The sequence below is a fragment of the Tarenaya hassleriana genome, unplaced genomic scaffold (assembly GCF_000463585.1).
Source record: "Tarenaya hassleriana unplaced genomic scaffold, ASM46358v1 Cleome26, whole genome shotgun sequence".
Lineage (NCBI taxonomy): Eukaryota > Viridiplantae > Streptophyta > Magnoliopsida > Brassicales > Cleomaceae > Tarenaya > Tarenaya hassleriana.
The window spans coordinates 2,092,369-2,106,634 of NW_010965869.1; the positions used below are offsets into that span (position 1 = coordinate 2,092,369).

At 38.8% G+C, this 14,266-nt stretch overlaps 4 protein-coding genes across 4 annotated transcripts in view; 2 read left to right on the top strand and 2 right to left on the bottom strand.

The window, feature by feature from the left end:
- The first annotated feature begins 838 nt into the window (after positions 1 to 838).
- On the top strand, positions 839 to 2,466 carry LOC104816996 (protein mago nashi homolog). The gene is made up of 3 exons (XM_010546049.1): positions 839 to 1,072; positions 1,524 to 1,700; positions 2,153 to 2,466. Exons 1-3 carry the CDS (start codon positions 863 to 865, stop codon positions 2,210 to 2,212), a joined length of 447 nt encoding a protein of 148 aa, XP_010544351.1. The 5' UTR covers positions 839 to 862; the 3' UTR covers positions 2,213 to 2,466.
- A 1,109-nt stretch (positions 2,467 to 3,575) lies between these two features.
- Positions 3,576 to 5,244, bottom strand: LOC104816997 (nucleoside diphosphate kinase 1). The gene is made up of 4 exons (XM_010546050.1): positions 5,134 to 5,244; positions 4,781 to 4,829; positions 3,955 to 4,186; positions 3,576 to 3,867 (listed from the first exon to the last, which is right to left on the bottom strand). The coding sequence occupies exons 1-4, from the start codon at positions 5,182 to 5,184 to the stop codon at positions 3,753 to 3,755; spliced, it is 447 nt and encodes a 148-aa protein (XP_010544352.1). The 5' UTR covers positions 5,185 to 5,244; the 3' UTR covers positions 3,576 to 3,752.
- A 316-nt stretch (positions 5,245 to 5,560) lies between these two features.
- LOC104816998 (ras-related protein RABD2a) lies at positions 5,561 to 8,639 on the top strand. The gene is made up of 8 exons (XM_010546051.2): positions 5,561 to 5,720; positions 6,177 to 6,249; positions 6,499 to 6,546; positions 6,622 to 6,669; positions 7,636 to 7,707; positions 7,795 to 7,950; positions 8,057 to 8,160; positions 8,518 to 8,639. Exons 1-8 carry the CDS (start codon positions 5,707 to 5,709, stop codon positions 8,612 to 8,614), a joined length of 612 nt encoding a protein of 203 aa, XP_010544353.1. The 5' UTR covers positions 5,561 to 5,706; the 3' UTR covers positions 8,615 to 8,639.
- A 983-nt stretch (positions 8,640 to 9,622) lies between these two features.
- Positions 9,623 to 14,266, bottom strand: part of LOC104816999 (glycine--tRNA ligase, chloroplastic/mitochondrial 2) — a 10,075-nt gene continuing 5,431 nt past the window's right edge. Inside the window, exons 19-36 of the mRNA XM_010546052.1 lie at positions 14,190 to 14,261; positions 13,913 to 13,961; positions 13,770 to 13,832; positions 13,544 to 13,633; positions 13,381 to 13,467; positions 13,099 to 13,170; positions 12,931 to 12,989; positions 12,700 to 12,793; positions 12,293 to 12,511; positions 12,062 to 12,156; positions 11,781 to 11,871; positions 11,574 to 11,678; positions 11,304 to 11,342; positions 11,077 to 11,166; positions 10,495 to 10,596; positions 10,156 to 10,237; positions 9,974 to 10,059; positions 9,623 to 9,847 (exon numbers count right to left, since the gene is read on the bottom strand). Coding sequence (XP_010544354.1) covers positions 9,749 to 9,847; positions 9,974 to 10,059; positions 10,156 to 10,237; positions 10,495 to 10,596; positions 11,077 to 11,166; positions 11,304 to 11,342; positions 11,574 to 11,678; positions 11,781 to 11,871; positions 12,062 to 12,156; positions 12,293 to 12,511; positions 12,700 to 12,793; positions 12,931 to 12,989; positions 13,099 to 13,170; positions 13,381 to 13,467; positions 13,544 to 13,633; positions 13,770 to 13,832; positions 13,913 to 13,961; positions 14,190 to 14,261 — 1,594 coding nt within the window. The 3' untranslated portion in view covers positions 9,623 to 9,748. The remainder of the gene's footprint in view (positions 9,848 to 9,973; positions 10,060 to 10,155; positions 10,238 to 10,494; positions 10,597 to 11,076; positions 11,167 to 11,303; positions 11,343 to 11,573; positions 11,679 to 11,780; positions 11,872 to 12,061; positions 12,157 to 12,292; positions 12,512 to 12,699; positions 12,794 to 12,930; positions 12,990 to 13,098; positions 13,171 to 13,380; positions 13,468 to 13,543; positions 13,634 to 13,769; positions 13,833 to 13,912; positions 13,962 to 14,189; positions 14,262 to 14,266) is intronic.

Genomic DNA, 14,266 nt, shown 5'->3' on the forward strand with positions numbered 1-14,266 from the left:
TATATATATATATATATATATATATATCAATGATTTAATAAGAGGATATGCTATTGGCATATTGCTATATATATATGATCCATTGTAGTTTTTTTTTTTGTGTGCTGAATAATGAATATCCATCCACCAATTTATATGCGGGCTTCTGCTCTCATCCCAACGCATTGGGACGATCCCAACAGATATTCATTTCGACAAAACTCGAATCATGTGTTTTGCAGATGCCCAATCCACCCTTTTTTTTTACAATGGAAGTTGCATATAAACAAAATATTATTATTAAGATTAAATCATATATAAGAATCTAATCTTTTATATATATATATATATATATAACCTGCATATTGAAGCTCTCTTTCGATATTAATATATATGGTATGAGTAGAGCTAGTACCAAACCGAATGGAATTATTAACATTTGGTTCTAATTTGGTATAACATTTTACAGGAATGACTAAGTCGTTTACAAACCGAATCCGATAAATACTGAGATAAATAAAACCCCAATTATCCACCCTTAATGTACACATTTTTGTTCAATATCAAAGTATTGGTTTTTGCTTTTCATATAACAAAAACCTTTATGAGCCAAACACATATTAAAACTGGATTGAACCGAACCGATTAGCATTCGATTCTAATCTAATACGGTTTTTATAAAAACAAATAAACAGTTTCTAAACCGAATCCGACAAATCCCTGACCTAAACCGAAACTCCCACATATTACCGTCTGAGATGAACCGAAAGACTACTAATGGGCCGCAGCATTCTGGATAATAAAATACGGGCCCAATTTAATGGGCCTTATGCTCTATTTAAGTTTAAAAGAGAGAAACCGAGATCAAAGCGGAAGGGAGACGATGGCTGCGGAAGAAGAGTTCTACCTGAGGTACTATGTCGGCCACAAGGGGAAGTTCGGACACGAGTTTCTGGAATTCGAATTCAGACCAGACGGCAAGCTCCGTTACGCTAATAACTCAAACTACAAGAACGACACCATGATCCGTAAGGAGGTCTTTCTCACCCCCGCCGTTCTCAAGGAGTGCAAGCGTATCGTCTCCGACAGCGAGGTCTTCTTCTCCTCTTTTTGTTTTTTTTTGTTTTTCTTAGTGTTTGCTTAATTCCCACTACCCTTGTGATTTGCCCCTTCAACTTTGTTCACAATCTCCATTAGGGTTTTCGAGATTGTTTTGCTGCTGTTTGCTCAGATTAGGGTTTCTCTGAGGCTTTTCTGTCTAGATTTACAGATATTGGCTTAAGCATGAAGAGGTTTGTGATAAACTCTTTGTTCTTCTGGGGTGGGTAGTCCAACGTGTTTCTTCTTTGGCCTTGTTTCTGCTATGAACAGATGAAGTTAAATCGCTTTCTAATCACTTCCACACTATATATCCATACGGCTTCACTTATTTGTGGGTCTAATTTTTCCTCCGTAGCTGGTTTTTTGTAGTTTGCCTGTTAAATTCGTGCAAGAGTTTGGAATTGCCGTCTTTCCGGCTATGATAATATATATAACTTTTGTAGATTATGAAAGAGGACGATAACAACTGGCCGGAGCCTGACCGTGTGGGGAGGCAAGAGCTGGAGATAGTGATGGGAAATGAGCATATCTCCTTCACTACCTCAAAGATTGGATCCCTCGTTGATGTCCAGAGCAGTAATGATCCCGAGGGACTTCGCATCTTCTACTATCTTGTTCAGGTCAGCCATTATACGCAACCCTTTTTTTCCTTGTTAACTTCATTCATGTGCACAATTTTCTGCAATAAGTGAAGGTCTTTCATGTCAGAGAGAAAATTTTGCAAAGTTTTCCTGTCTTACCCATCTCTACTTTTCAGCCGAATAGTATGGTTCTGCATCAGGTTAGGCTTTTTGCCGTGAAATTTTGTTCTCAAACTGATGAACTAAGTAGGTATAGTCAGCCTCTGCCTGATGATATAGCCCATTTCCTGGTAGAGGGAAGGTAAATTGGTGTCACATATAATCTGATTTCGGCTGTCAGTATTACGCCGAGTTTCTGGTGTTGAATTTCTGGGGACTGTTCTTATTGACTTGACTGTTGATACTGCTCTGGTATTTCTGTTTTTATTGAATGCTGCTCGATATTTCCTTTTTTATTATGGTTCTGATAAGGGAGTCTTATGTGACTGCAGGACTTGAAATGTCTCGTGTTTTCGCTCATCTCGCTCCACTTCAAGATCAAGCCCATTTAGAACTATGAATCAGTGTCGGATATGAGATGGGTTCTTACAGGTCCTGATGGCTTGCGTGAGGTTTGTCTCCTGGTGGTCTTCGAGTAGTAATTTTAGAGTTTGTTGCTTTTCTGCAATGTAATGCGCTTATGTTTCTGGTTCATTTCATTTCATTTCTGAGTGAACTATGACTTCCTTCCTTTTTGTCGTTGAACGTGAGGTGTGGAAGAATTGCGAATGGGTGGAGTAAAATCAGCCCGTCGTATTGAGATTTATGGATTTGATCCTTACCCTTTTGGCTCCGGTTGGAGCTGTGGAATGAAGGTTGTCTGGCTGTGCCAGCAACGCCCTTTGTCCACTTCCTGCGGTAAAATTCCTAACTAACCCCCAAACCACATGGTAGGAGCCGAAGCATCAATGTGTATTTCTGTTGCTAGTTAATAGGCATCAGCCCGACAATATACATATACCAAATTGTAGCGGCTGAGTTCATATCCCACTTCGCATAATCATGGCGTTAGAACCGGAAGCATAACAGAAATAAGAGCGCACAGTGTTGGGCGACCAGCTGGAGACGCCGTCATGCATGTGTGGAAGGAAGCCAAATCGTACAATCCACAACAAGTAGTCCTGTTTTTTGTGTTAGCATGTGTCGTTGCAAGGATATCATTTCTTTTAGAAACTTGGAAGAGAGAATTCGAACAGAGAAAGACAGGATGCACTTGTCTAAGGATGACAGGATGCACTTGTCTAAGGATCTGGCTAGGGTGGTCATTTAGTCGTTTAGGATTTGGTTCAGTTATTTCGGTTATACATAACCATTCTATTTATATATAAAATATAATTCATTTCTTAAAGAAATTTTTAATTTTATTTTTATTTTTTAAATTAATTCGGTTCGGTTTTTCAGTTTTAGATTTACAAAGGTTATAACCAATAACCATGTAGTTGTTATATATTATTCCGTTCATTTCGAATTTCGAATAATTATATCTTATTCAGTTCGGTTCGACTGTTGAATTAATAACTAAATTGACCACCCCGCCCTAAGCCTATGGTTAAAACCCCCCTAAATTTCTGATTCTAAAGATGCCACTAAAGTTAACCCTAAACCTCAGCTCAGCCACAACGCTACCGCCCGCCCTCAACCTTCTCCCATCTCGCCTCACCCTCACTGTCTCTTGGCTTAGATTACCAACAGATACAGAGATTCCTCCGTGGAAATCCGAATCTGGACCCAAAGATGAGGTTTTTGCCGACAAAACAAATATCCAAAATTGCGGATATCCAACTCAAATCGAATACTCCAAAATTCGGATTTCCATATTCACCCTGATCTTGGACTGGAAGCACAACACACGAGTTTCTGCACCAAACGAACAGAAGAGAAAACCAAGGAATCTCGGCAGCAACACATGTTTACTAAGGGTTTAAAACCAAAGTAGAACACAAAATCGGTCTGGAGGAATACTCAGTGACAAACTCTTCAAAACACACACACAACTCGAATCTTAGAATAGGGAGATAAAACAGCATTGTCGGCTAAAACCCAAGAGGTTTTTCACTCGTAGATCCAAGAGTGAAGGCTGCTCTGCCAGTTGACAGGTCCATCTGGGAACCACAGTGCGATTTCCTTGTTAGCACTCTCCACCGCGTCACTGCCATGGATCACGTTCCTGCAACCAGAGAAAACTCCTCTCTTTTCACTCCCCAACTCTTCTTAAAAAACACATGGTCTACTTGTTGCAGTTTCGAATATTTACCTGCCAATGTCAATTGCAAAATCGCCACGGATTGTTCCAGGCTCAGATGCTGCTGGGTTTGTGGCTCCAATTATCTTTCTACCCGTAACGACAACATTCTTCCCCTCCCAGATCATGGCAACGACAGGGCCAGAGATAATGTAGTCGACAAGACCACTGAAGAATGGCTTTGCAGACAAGTCCTGGTAGTGCCTCTCAGCAAAAGGGCGGTCCACAGTTACCAGCTTCAAACCTGTCATTGCAACCGGAACCACTCAAAAAGGATGATCGACAAAAATAGCTACTAGAGAATAGCTAATGGAATAGGAATCAAATTGAAGGGAAAGGATGGCCCACAGCTAACAACATGCTCAATAACCAAATGACAATAAGCACTAAGAGCCTTCTCTGATAAAAAAGTGTGTTCGCATTCCTCTAAGTGAGCATTTACAGCAATAGAAACCACATCCAAATGAAAAAATGGAAGAGAAAACCATAAAACATAATATTAAAAGAGCGAAAGAGAGGTAGGCAATACATCAAAAAAGAAAACTACAGATGAGCTAACCAAAGTGGTGATTGACAAAAAAAACATGATGCAGTAAACTGAAAGAGAAAGGATCCGACAGAAAACTAGGATTGTTAGAGAAAACAAAATGGTAGGCTGAAAATGATCGTGAAAGAGATGGGAAAGACAAGCCGGAAAAATAGAAAGGCAAAATCTGCACAATCCATAACATATATCCTAACCCTTCCTACCGTCATTGACATTCAATAGAACAGCAAGTAGCTTACAAGACCGCAATTCAATGTTGTATGGGGTTTATACACACAAAAAGAAAATTACCCTTCAAAGTAAAACCCTTCTTCTCAAATCTGCTGATGATCTCGCCAACCTGAAATATACGAGATTATCAAATCTGGTAATGACCTTCCAAATTGAAAACAAAAACAAAAACAAAAACAAAAGCAGACATAAACAGACCAAATCCTAAATTAAACATCAATCAAACAAGCCTGGTTTCACGTTCGATCAATCTAACACAAGGATCTGACAACATAACAAAGAGCCGGAATTATTTTTCAAGTACTCGGAATCATCAACTTCGAATTGTCTGTGGAGAATTCCCACAGATTTTTTTTTAAAAAAAAAGAAAATTCACGGGAAGCTAGAGGGGGATGAGAAGGATGGATACGTACAAGGCCCCTCTGGACGCCATCGGGCTTGATCATGATGAAAGTTTGCTCCATTTTTTACCCTCGGTCGGCGCTTCTTCTGTACTGCTCTTGCGATGGGGTGAAGACTCGTGAGCGACATAGGACCTTTTATACTTGGAAATGAAAACCCTAATACGCTACTCCTGGCTGCGGAAGAATATTCGCTCTTATTTTCGTAGCTTAAGAAAAGTATTTATTACATTATGAATGATACTAATATAATCGTCACTATTAAATTAATACACAAATTAATTTAAAATTTTTAATAACAAAAACATAAAAAATTGAAATCAGGTGATTGTCGGGCTTGATCCGGCTTTACCCTGGCCTCTCCAACGGACTATGTAGGCCCATTTATGGCCCATCTCAATGACATTCAGCATTTCGCCTTGTCGTCTCGCTCGCGCCTTCTCCTCCGCTTTCCATAGCCAAATCGGCTTTTCACTGTTTCTACGCAAAAGGCTTCGAAGGAGATATATCGCCTCTGCATCGCTGTTGAATCCGTACCTCTCCGGCTGATTTTTCTCCGATCTACCACTTTCCACCGCAGGAGCCATGAATCCAGAGTAGTAAGTTTTCTTCGTTACATCAACCGACACTTGCTATTTCTGAAGATTTGCCTCCGTTTCATCTGGAGCCGAATATCCTTTGTCCCGTGTCTCGAGATTTTCTTGCAATTCCATGTTTGTTCTGCTTCCGAGGTTGGACAATTATGGTTAATTGGTCTTGTTCGCCAGCTCTAGCAATCTAGGGCCTCTAGATCTGTCGATTTGGTCCTGTTGCTCGTGGATGGAGAATAATTTAGTCGTATCTCTGTGATCTGTTTGATTTTGACTTCTACGTACAGTTTCTGATCTCGCTCTATGCTATATCGTCTTTTGCTCGAGATCGTAGTTTTATTTAGTATGCTCGATTATTAATTCGCGAAATTCTCTCGTTGCTTGGTATCTCCTCTTCTGTCTTGTTGTGAGAAGGTGCTTGTTGTTTTAACGACTTTATAACTTTGGATTTCGTCGGATTTGCAGCGACTATCTTTTCAAGCTACTGCTCATCGGGGATTCTGGTGTCGGGAAATCATGCCTCCTTCTAAGGTTCGCTGTAAGTTTTCTCTTTTCTTATTTAGTCAGAATTCCGTTGATGGTTTGTTTATCATGATCTTCAATTAGAGAGCAGTAACCGATTCGGCAAGTAATTTACGATTTGTTCATGCTTATACTGTAAATGTACACTTCTGGTTCGGTTCCCCTCTTGTGGAGTATAATGTGGATATTTCTTCTGCAAAAATGTGGATATTTCTAAGTGGATGTCTGATTGAACAATCCCTTTTTTCTTTTCTTATGGATGCAGGATGATTCATACATAGAAAGTTACATAAGCACCATTGGGGTCGATTTTGTAAGTGGTTACAGTTTCTTTTTTGCTGTGATGGATACTGAGGCTTATATCTGATTTTCTACCTTCTCTCTGAAGAAAATTCGGACTGTGGAACAAGATGGGAAGACCATTAAGCTCCAAATTGTATGTAACTTTCTTTCCTTAGCTCTTGGATATTGAACCTTTCTGATTTATAGTTTAAAAAAGCGCGCCTGGGGCGCGCCTAGGCGGTGGAGGCGCATAGGCGATAAGAAAATCGCCTCCAGACTTGGAGGCGAGGCGAAATACAGGAAGCGGTCCTAGGCGCGCCTTTCTGTGCGCTCTGTACAAGGCGTGAGTCGCGCGCCTCTGAGATATGGGGCGGTGCAATCACAGAAAAATCAAATTTTCTGAAAAAAAAATGATGAAAATTGAAGAAGGGGAAAACGTGGGCGTGTGGGGGAGAGCCTTCTTGAGAAAGGCACGTGGAGGGAATCATTTAATTAAAATTAAGAAATAAGTGGCGTCCACTAAGACTCTTCTTTTAAAATATATATATATATACTATACAAATTAAATAATAAGATTCGTTATATATATATATATATGCATTGGTGATATTTAAAAAGTAATTTTTTTTAATCAAAATAAATAATATTTATCTATCATTTTATTGATATTTAAAAATAAATAATATTTATCGATTATTTATATATAATAAGCATACTATACTAACTAAATTATATAATCTATGTTGATATAGTTAGTATATAATCGGTACTACCTAAACTATAATATATATATATATATATATTGATATAAAAATGATAGGCGCCTCACATACGTGAGGCGTGCGCCTCCGCCTCGCGCCTCACGCCTCAGTTTTTTAGACCTTTTGCGCCTCGTGACGCCTCGCGCTTTTTACAACCAATTACTGGCAAATACTAGTCTCAGTAGAGGTTTAAATATCATGCATTAACAACCTTTCTGATCTATATTGTGTGATAATCTTGTAAGCTGCTGTGTTTTCTCATCCAGCAACCGTTGATACTACGCTTCTATTCTCTCATATTTGTTTATCATGTAGTATCGTGAAGGCTGACTAGAATTTTTCCTCTTTTTGTCTCTCAGTGGGACACTGCTGGTCAAGAGCGATTCAGGACTATCACAAGCAGTTACTACCGTGGGGCACATGGAATCATCGTATGTTACTCATTCTGAATCTCACCTCACCACTTTCTTTGACTCTTTTCGCAACTATAACTAATCTTGCCTGGCCTCCACTGATAGATTGTCTATGACGTCACGGATCAAGAGAGCTTTAACAATGTGAAGCAATGGTTGAATGAAATTGATCGTTATGCCAGTGATAATGTTAACAAACTCTTAGTTGGGAACAAGTGTGATCTTGCTGCAAATAGAGCTGTTCCGTATGAAACGGCCAAGGTATGTTCTTTTACCAGTTCTCTTTCTGGAAGTTGGGTGAATGTCATACTCTAAGAAGTGGGGATAGATTCTCTTTCGAATGCTGTCATATTGATCTTAACTATAGGCTTTTGCGGACGAGATTGGGATTCCATTTATGGAGACGAGTGCTAAAGACTCCACGAACGTGGAACAGGCTTTCATGGCTATGGCTGCGGCCATCAAGGAGAGGTATTTGTTTTTACCCCATTCCAAAAGTTGCGGAATTTTACCGTACAAGGTGTGAAGTTGGATATGAAAATGGGATTTTGATAACTGGGGTTTTGACCAAGACACACATACTGTTGTGGTCTGACTATCCTGCATATTTATCTGATTTATGTGGTAGAATTTTGTGTCTGTTGATGAAAAGAAAAACAGGCGTAAAAAGGTAGAAACCCCGAAAGAATTTATTAATGCTCCTCTCACTCATGTATGTATGTGATGTGATGCAGAACTGTGGAAATTTGATATTTGGGCCATAATGATAATTATAGTTTTCTCATTTTATTTTATATTATTTTATTTTATTGGGGGGTGGAAACACAGGATGGCAAGCCAGCCAGCGGCGAACAACGCAAGGCCACCGACGGTGCAGATCAGAGGCCAGCCTGTTGCCCAGAAGAGCGGCTGCTGCTCCTCTTGAAGCTAAAAAATGACATAGAAGCGTGTTCTAGTTAGACCAAGACACCATTTCTCCTCTCTCTCTCCCCTGATCTCCCCCCCCTTAATTCAAAGAAATAGTTTGTCCTGTCGACACCGATCTGCTACATTGTTCGCTTCCTTACCTATTGTACTCGTTTTTATGACCACGTCTATAAGATAGTAGTTCCTCCATAATGTTGACTTGTTCTTCCGTGTTTCATCTGAGAATGTGCGACATATATTATCCATGGGTGGGTGCAATTGATGGTGGTTCCGGATAGTAATGGACTGAGTTGACAGAGTTTATTTGCAAGTTAGTGAACGTTCGGTTTAACTTTATATATGTTTACATATACGCATGTGAATGGTTCTTTTTTTTTTTTTTTTTTGCTTTTCAATTTGTATGTTTTTGAGATTTTTTTGCTTCTTTTTTATAGTTTTACATTAACTTTTACACGCTTAAAGATGCACACACCCACACAAATTCGTGTTAACTACTATTACTTCTAAAATTTTTCATTTTTGTTTGTTCAGGTTTTCAGTAATTACCATCCGTTTTATTAAAATGTGATGAGTATATTACAAGAGATCTAATCTTGTTTGTAGGTTTAATAATCTGGTTTTGTCGACTTTTAAATTTTGAATTTTTAATTTAGAGATATATTATTTCCAAACGTGTAAAAAAAATATATTATTTTTATTTAATCAATTTTTGAGAATCTAACTCAACACAACCCTGAAAATCTAACCGAAATTGTCCTATGAGTCAAATGAATCAAGTTTTTGAAAATTCATTTTCGTTCTCGTTACATCTCTTCTATTATAATATCAAATCTATAGTGAGATATGGATCCGAATACATTGTGTCAGTTTTTAAATCCCGTTTAAAAATCCTCCAGACGCTGAAGTTAATTTAAACTTCAGGTGTTATTTACATTGCCCTAGGACAAAATAGTCGTTAGATTTTTAACATAATTTACTGCGCAATCTTTTTGCGGAATTCAACAGGTATAACCAGAGAATGATTATGATATTTATTTGTCAAGTTTTAAATAAAGAATTGTAAGTACGATAAATTTACAGAAAACATACAACAATGGCGAGTGTATATCCAAACATATATGAAACGAAGATATTAGAAACCAGGCAAAAATGAGAGGTCGGCAATTCCTCTCGGGAGATCAGCAATCTTCTTCAGAAGAGCCAGCCTATTGTTTCTTATTCTCTCTTCTTCCTGCGTTATTCAGATCCCCAGACAAAACTGTGAGAGCTCGTTATTACACCAAAATTTTCTTTTATTTTTGCCGGTTATTTTGTTTGGATTAACACGTCACATTGTTATCTCTAAACAGCGACTTACCACCATCACGAAGACATTGTTGAAGAAATTCTCGAGCGGGTCCAGCAGCTGTGAGGAAATCTCGGAGAAGTCATCAATCTCGATGCCTGCAATTAGGTAAACTTGGTAGTGAAGTAACCCAGAAAAGCAAAAATGAAAACTGAAACTATTTCCAAATCTAATAGAACAGCGGCCCAATTTACCGGTGTGAATTTTGTCTCTGATGGAGATGTAGGTGCTCCACAAGGCTCTCTCTTCTTCTGTCGCAAATGCCGACTCGTCCACCTGTTTGCATTCCATTTCATTTGTTAGAACAATAATCTCCTTTAGGGGAAAACATCTCACTATGATTGCCCATTGTTCAGGAATTCATCATCTCTCTAACACACCCTCGCATTTGACAGCTGTACAAAAGAGGAATTTCGGACTTCCCTTATAGTCAGACCTTTTTTCTTCAGGCATCACGTCTAAAGGGGTCAAAATTTAGAAATGATTGATTCTTGCGCGTTCACTTTTCTATTCAAGGAAAAACCTGAAAGTACCTCAACTCCGACATCCACATCTTTCCCACGCACAATTCTTGTGGGACGAGAATATGCTTCTACAACCTTCGGAAAAATCTCACCTTTGTACAGATGTTCCATCTGCAAGTAATCAAGACAACAAACAGAAGAGAGAGATTAACAGGTCAGCCTTGGTGGTCACAATATTATTACAAGGGTTGGGAAGGCTAATCATGAGCTTTTTACTTCAGTCGGCACAAGGCAAATGCAAACCAGATGATTGCTATATAAGCCCATAGGTAAAGTTGTCCCTTCAAATCTATTTTGCAAGGGTAGGGTTCCCAGAAAAAAATGGTTCATCAATCAAACCCATATTTCTCTCAAGTCACCACCACGTTTCTAAGACAGATGTCCCCACACAAGGTGGCCTTAGTCAGTTATGCAGGCCTTCCTCTTGGCAACACAAGTTTTGGTATAGGACTTAGCCCCATACAAAATTGGAAAGGGGCTTTAACTAATTGCCATAAAAAACAGCTTATGAGAGAGGATGCCCAATATGTTCATGAAATGTTCACGATCTCCATATTTGATCAGTTAGGAACCACAAAATAGGTCGCTTACCTTGTATGCGGTACGTGCAGCCAGACAAGGCCAGTTTCCACGCTCTGCCAAGACAGACCGGACTACTTCAGGGCTTACTCCCTTGTCAACCTGCACCAAAGTTTATAACGTTGTTTCCCACATCACCTACTTAAATGCCATGATTGGTGCTTCAACTTCAAGAACGCCAAAAATTTTGCAGATAAATATTTATAAGCAAAGCTACGTGACATGAAAGCCACACATACCAGAAGCTGCTCTAGCCTTCGAGACACAAATTGATACACCTAGAAATAAAAAGAGAATATCAACAGCAGCAAACAAAGTAAAAATATCGGTATTCCGGTATACATGAAAAGAGATTTCATGATGTGTAGCAATGGAAAATTGATACACTTATAAGAGACAAATACCAGAGACCATAGATTGCCACATCTGTGGTGGTTTTAGTAAATAGAATTTGGGTTTGAGAGGTAAAACAAAATCGATAGCAATGGAGAGAAGTACTAAATTCTCACATCTTCTAGAATGCCAGCCTCAACATTAATCGGCTGTACACTAGCTGCAAGTTCTACGGCATGCTTGAAGTTGAGATTTTTATCCTTTTCAACCAAAATCTGGACCTGTGACATTGAAAGCATCACCCAATATCCAGTAATTCATGACCTGATAAAACGATAAATTTACATTGGCTTTTCTTGAAGAGAGAATAGCCATCTACTTACTAAGCCATAAGATATTCTCCGAAGTCCAAAAGGATCATTGGTCGAACTTGGTTGGCAACCAGCAGCAAATAGGCCTACGAGGCTATCCAATCTGCAGTTGTAGATACCATACAAGCAACTTGAGCATATACATGATTGACAATGAAACATAAATATCAAGTCAGCAGCAAATGCAATTTAGCGTTTGAAACCATTCCAGCATACAGGTCTTTCGGTGCATGAGATGAACCATTTGACATTATAAAAGCAGAAGGACACCAAAACCTAGGCTCGCAAATTACCTATCAGCTATTGCCAGAACCATTCCTGCATTTGTTTTTGGAAGGATATCTCCAGAAAATCTAGGAAGTGTAATTTCGAGCAAGGCCTCCGCAATCTGCAGCCACATGAATAAGGATGACATAAATATTAGCGCATATAGTGTAGAAGCTAAAGTCCATGAACCTGAATTTGCAATGAGCCAGGATGTCCTCATAGACACAGACAAATTTACATTCTGAACAATCCACTACCTGCTCTGAATAGCCGTCTCTGAGTGCATAATGACGACCCATAATTCCTGAGAGTGAAGTAAATTCTGTAACAACAGCAGTTGCAAGGTCTGACAGAGCAAGTGAGGCAGCATTCTCCACAATTGAAAGTGTATCTTCACCAACTTCCAAGGCCAAACTTAACTTAGTTACCATCTTTTCCAGACGGATCATCTTATCCAACATTGTCCCAAGCTTCTCCTTTTAGTTCACATGTGAATGGATGAGAAGAGAATGATTGATATAGGACTTACTTCCTCATAAAAGAAAATGAAGCAACTAAAAACATAATACAGGGGTATATCAGAAAAACTACTGAACACCCAGCAAATTATGACTAGCGCTACATGCCTATTCTGTAGAATATGTATAAGGATGGAAAAGCTTACATGGAAAACAATTCCCTTTAACTGATCCCGGAACTCAGCAAACCTCTTACTTGTGTCCATCTCATAGAAAAATTTTGCATCCTCATATCGTGCTCTGCAAGAGTTAAATATAACCCTCGGTTTCTTTAATGTCTTTAAAGACTTGGAAACAATAAAAATAAGGTCACTACACAGCCAAAAGCAGCCACTGATCAAACGAATTAGATTTAGTCACTTATGCCACATCTCGACCTGAGGACAGCTTCATTTCCTTTTTTCACCACTTCCTCGTTTATTGTACCATTTGCAACCTAAACAAAACAGCATTCAACCTGATAAGTTACTGAAATCCAATTCTTCCACAGTTTTAAGACAAGATGAAGTCATATAAAAGAACAAAATGCATGGATTGAAGTGTACAGCAATAAAGTAAGGCAGCAGCTTTCCACTTTCATCGGTAACAGCGAAATACTTTTGGTGCTTCTGCATAACCTGGAAAGATGATGTGGAGCAAGTAGCATTAAGATTTATGCTGACCATATGCGTGGAAGTAATATGGAGCAAGTCATATAATGCCTTTGGGAATTAGATGAAAATCTTTCAACAGAATCACAGGCAAGTAAACAGATATTATTAGAGGTTTACTCCGTGAGACATGTCAACAAAGTCTAAATAATCGATCCCAGCTTCCAAAGAACTTACTATAGTTAATAGGTTTTCTGGAAGTTCTAAGAATGATTCTTCAAACTTTCCAAGTATTGGTACCGGAGTCTCAACGAGATTTGCGACCTGGAGAACACCGTCAATTAGTTTAACTTCTTGGTATTGTATGGCAGAGAATACCACTGAGAAAACAATCAATTACCTCATTAAGTAAGCTCTCCTGGACAACAGTGCAACCATTCACACTTTTTGCTAGTGCATTTGACTGCTGAATGATTCTTTTTTTCCTTTCCTGTAAAATCATGGTAACTCAATAAACGTCTAGAAGTAGCCATTTCTACAAATCTAGAACATACCTGTCACTCAGCTTAAAGTAATAAGAAAATTTTCAGAACTAGCAGATAGAGTAGAATATATTAATAACATGCCTCAATATTAATATTGATTCCAGCACTCCTCATTGTTTCTTCATAAGATTCTGCGCTTTTTACCTGCCACGATTTTGAAGATCACAAATCTGTATCTAAAGCATGGGATTAAATGTACAAGAGCGTGAACATTAAATTCTTACCACTAGTGTTGCACAAGCAGTATTGCGAAGTCCGAATGATACATTTCCACTGCATTTGAAGACAACATAAAGTGCAACATTAATGCCTTATATTTCTAAACATTTCACAAATTGTACTGTCTTTCTGGTGATCCTCGAGATTTAGAGAAGAATTAGAAGTTTGAAGGTTGTAAATATGGACAATTGGAATGGCTGTAGTTACACTCTGTGACAAATATATCCAGCAGGAGTCATGGGGAGAGGAGAAGCAGAAGAGAAAGTATCCAAGTAATCATACCTTGAAAGCCCTGCAAAACAGAATGGCACAACCAGGTCCCCGTGCAAGGCCATGATCCAGCGAATTGGCCTGCTGAA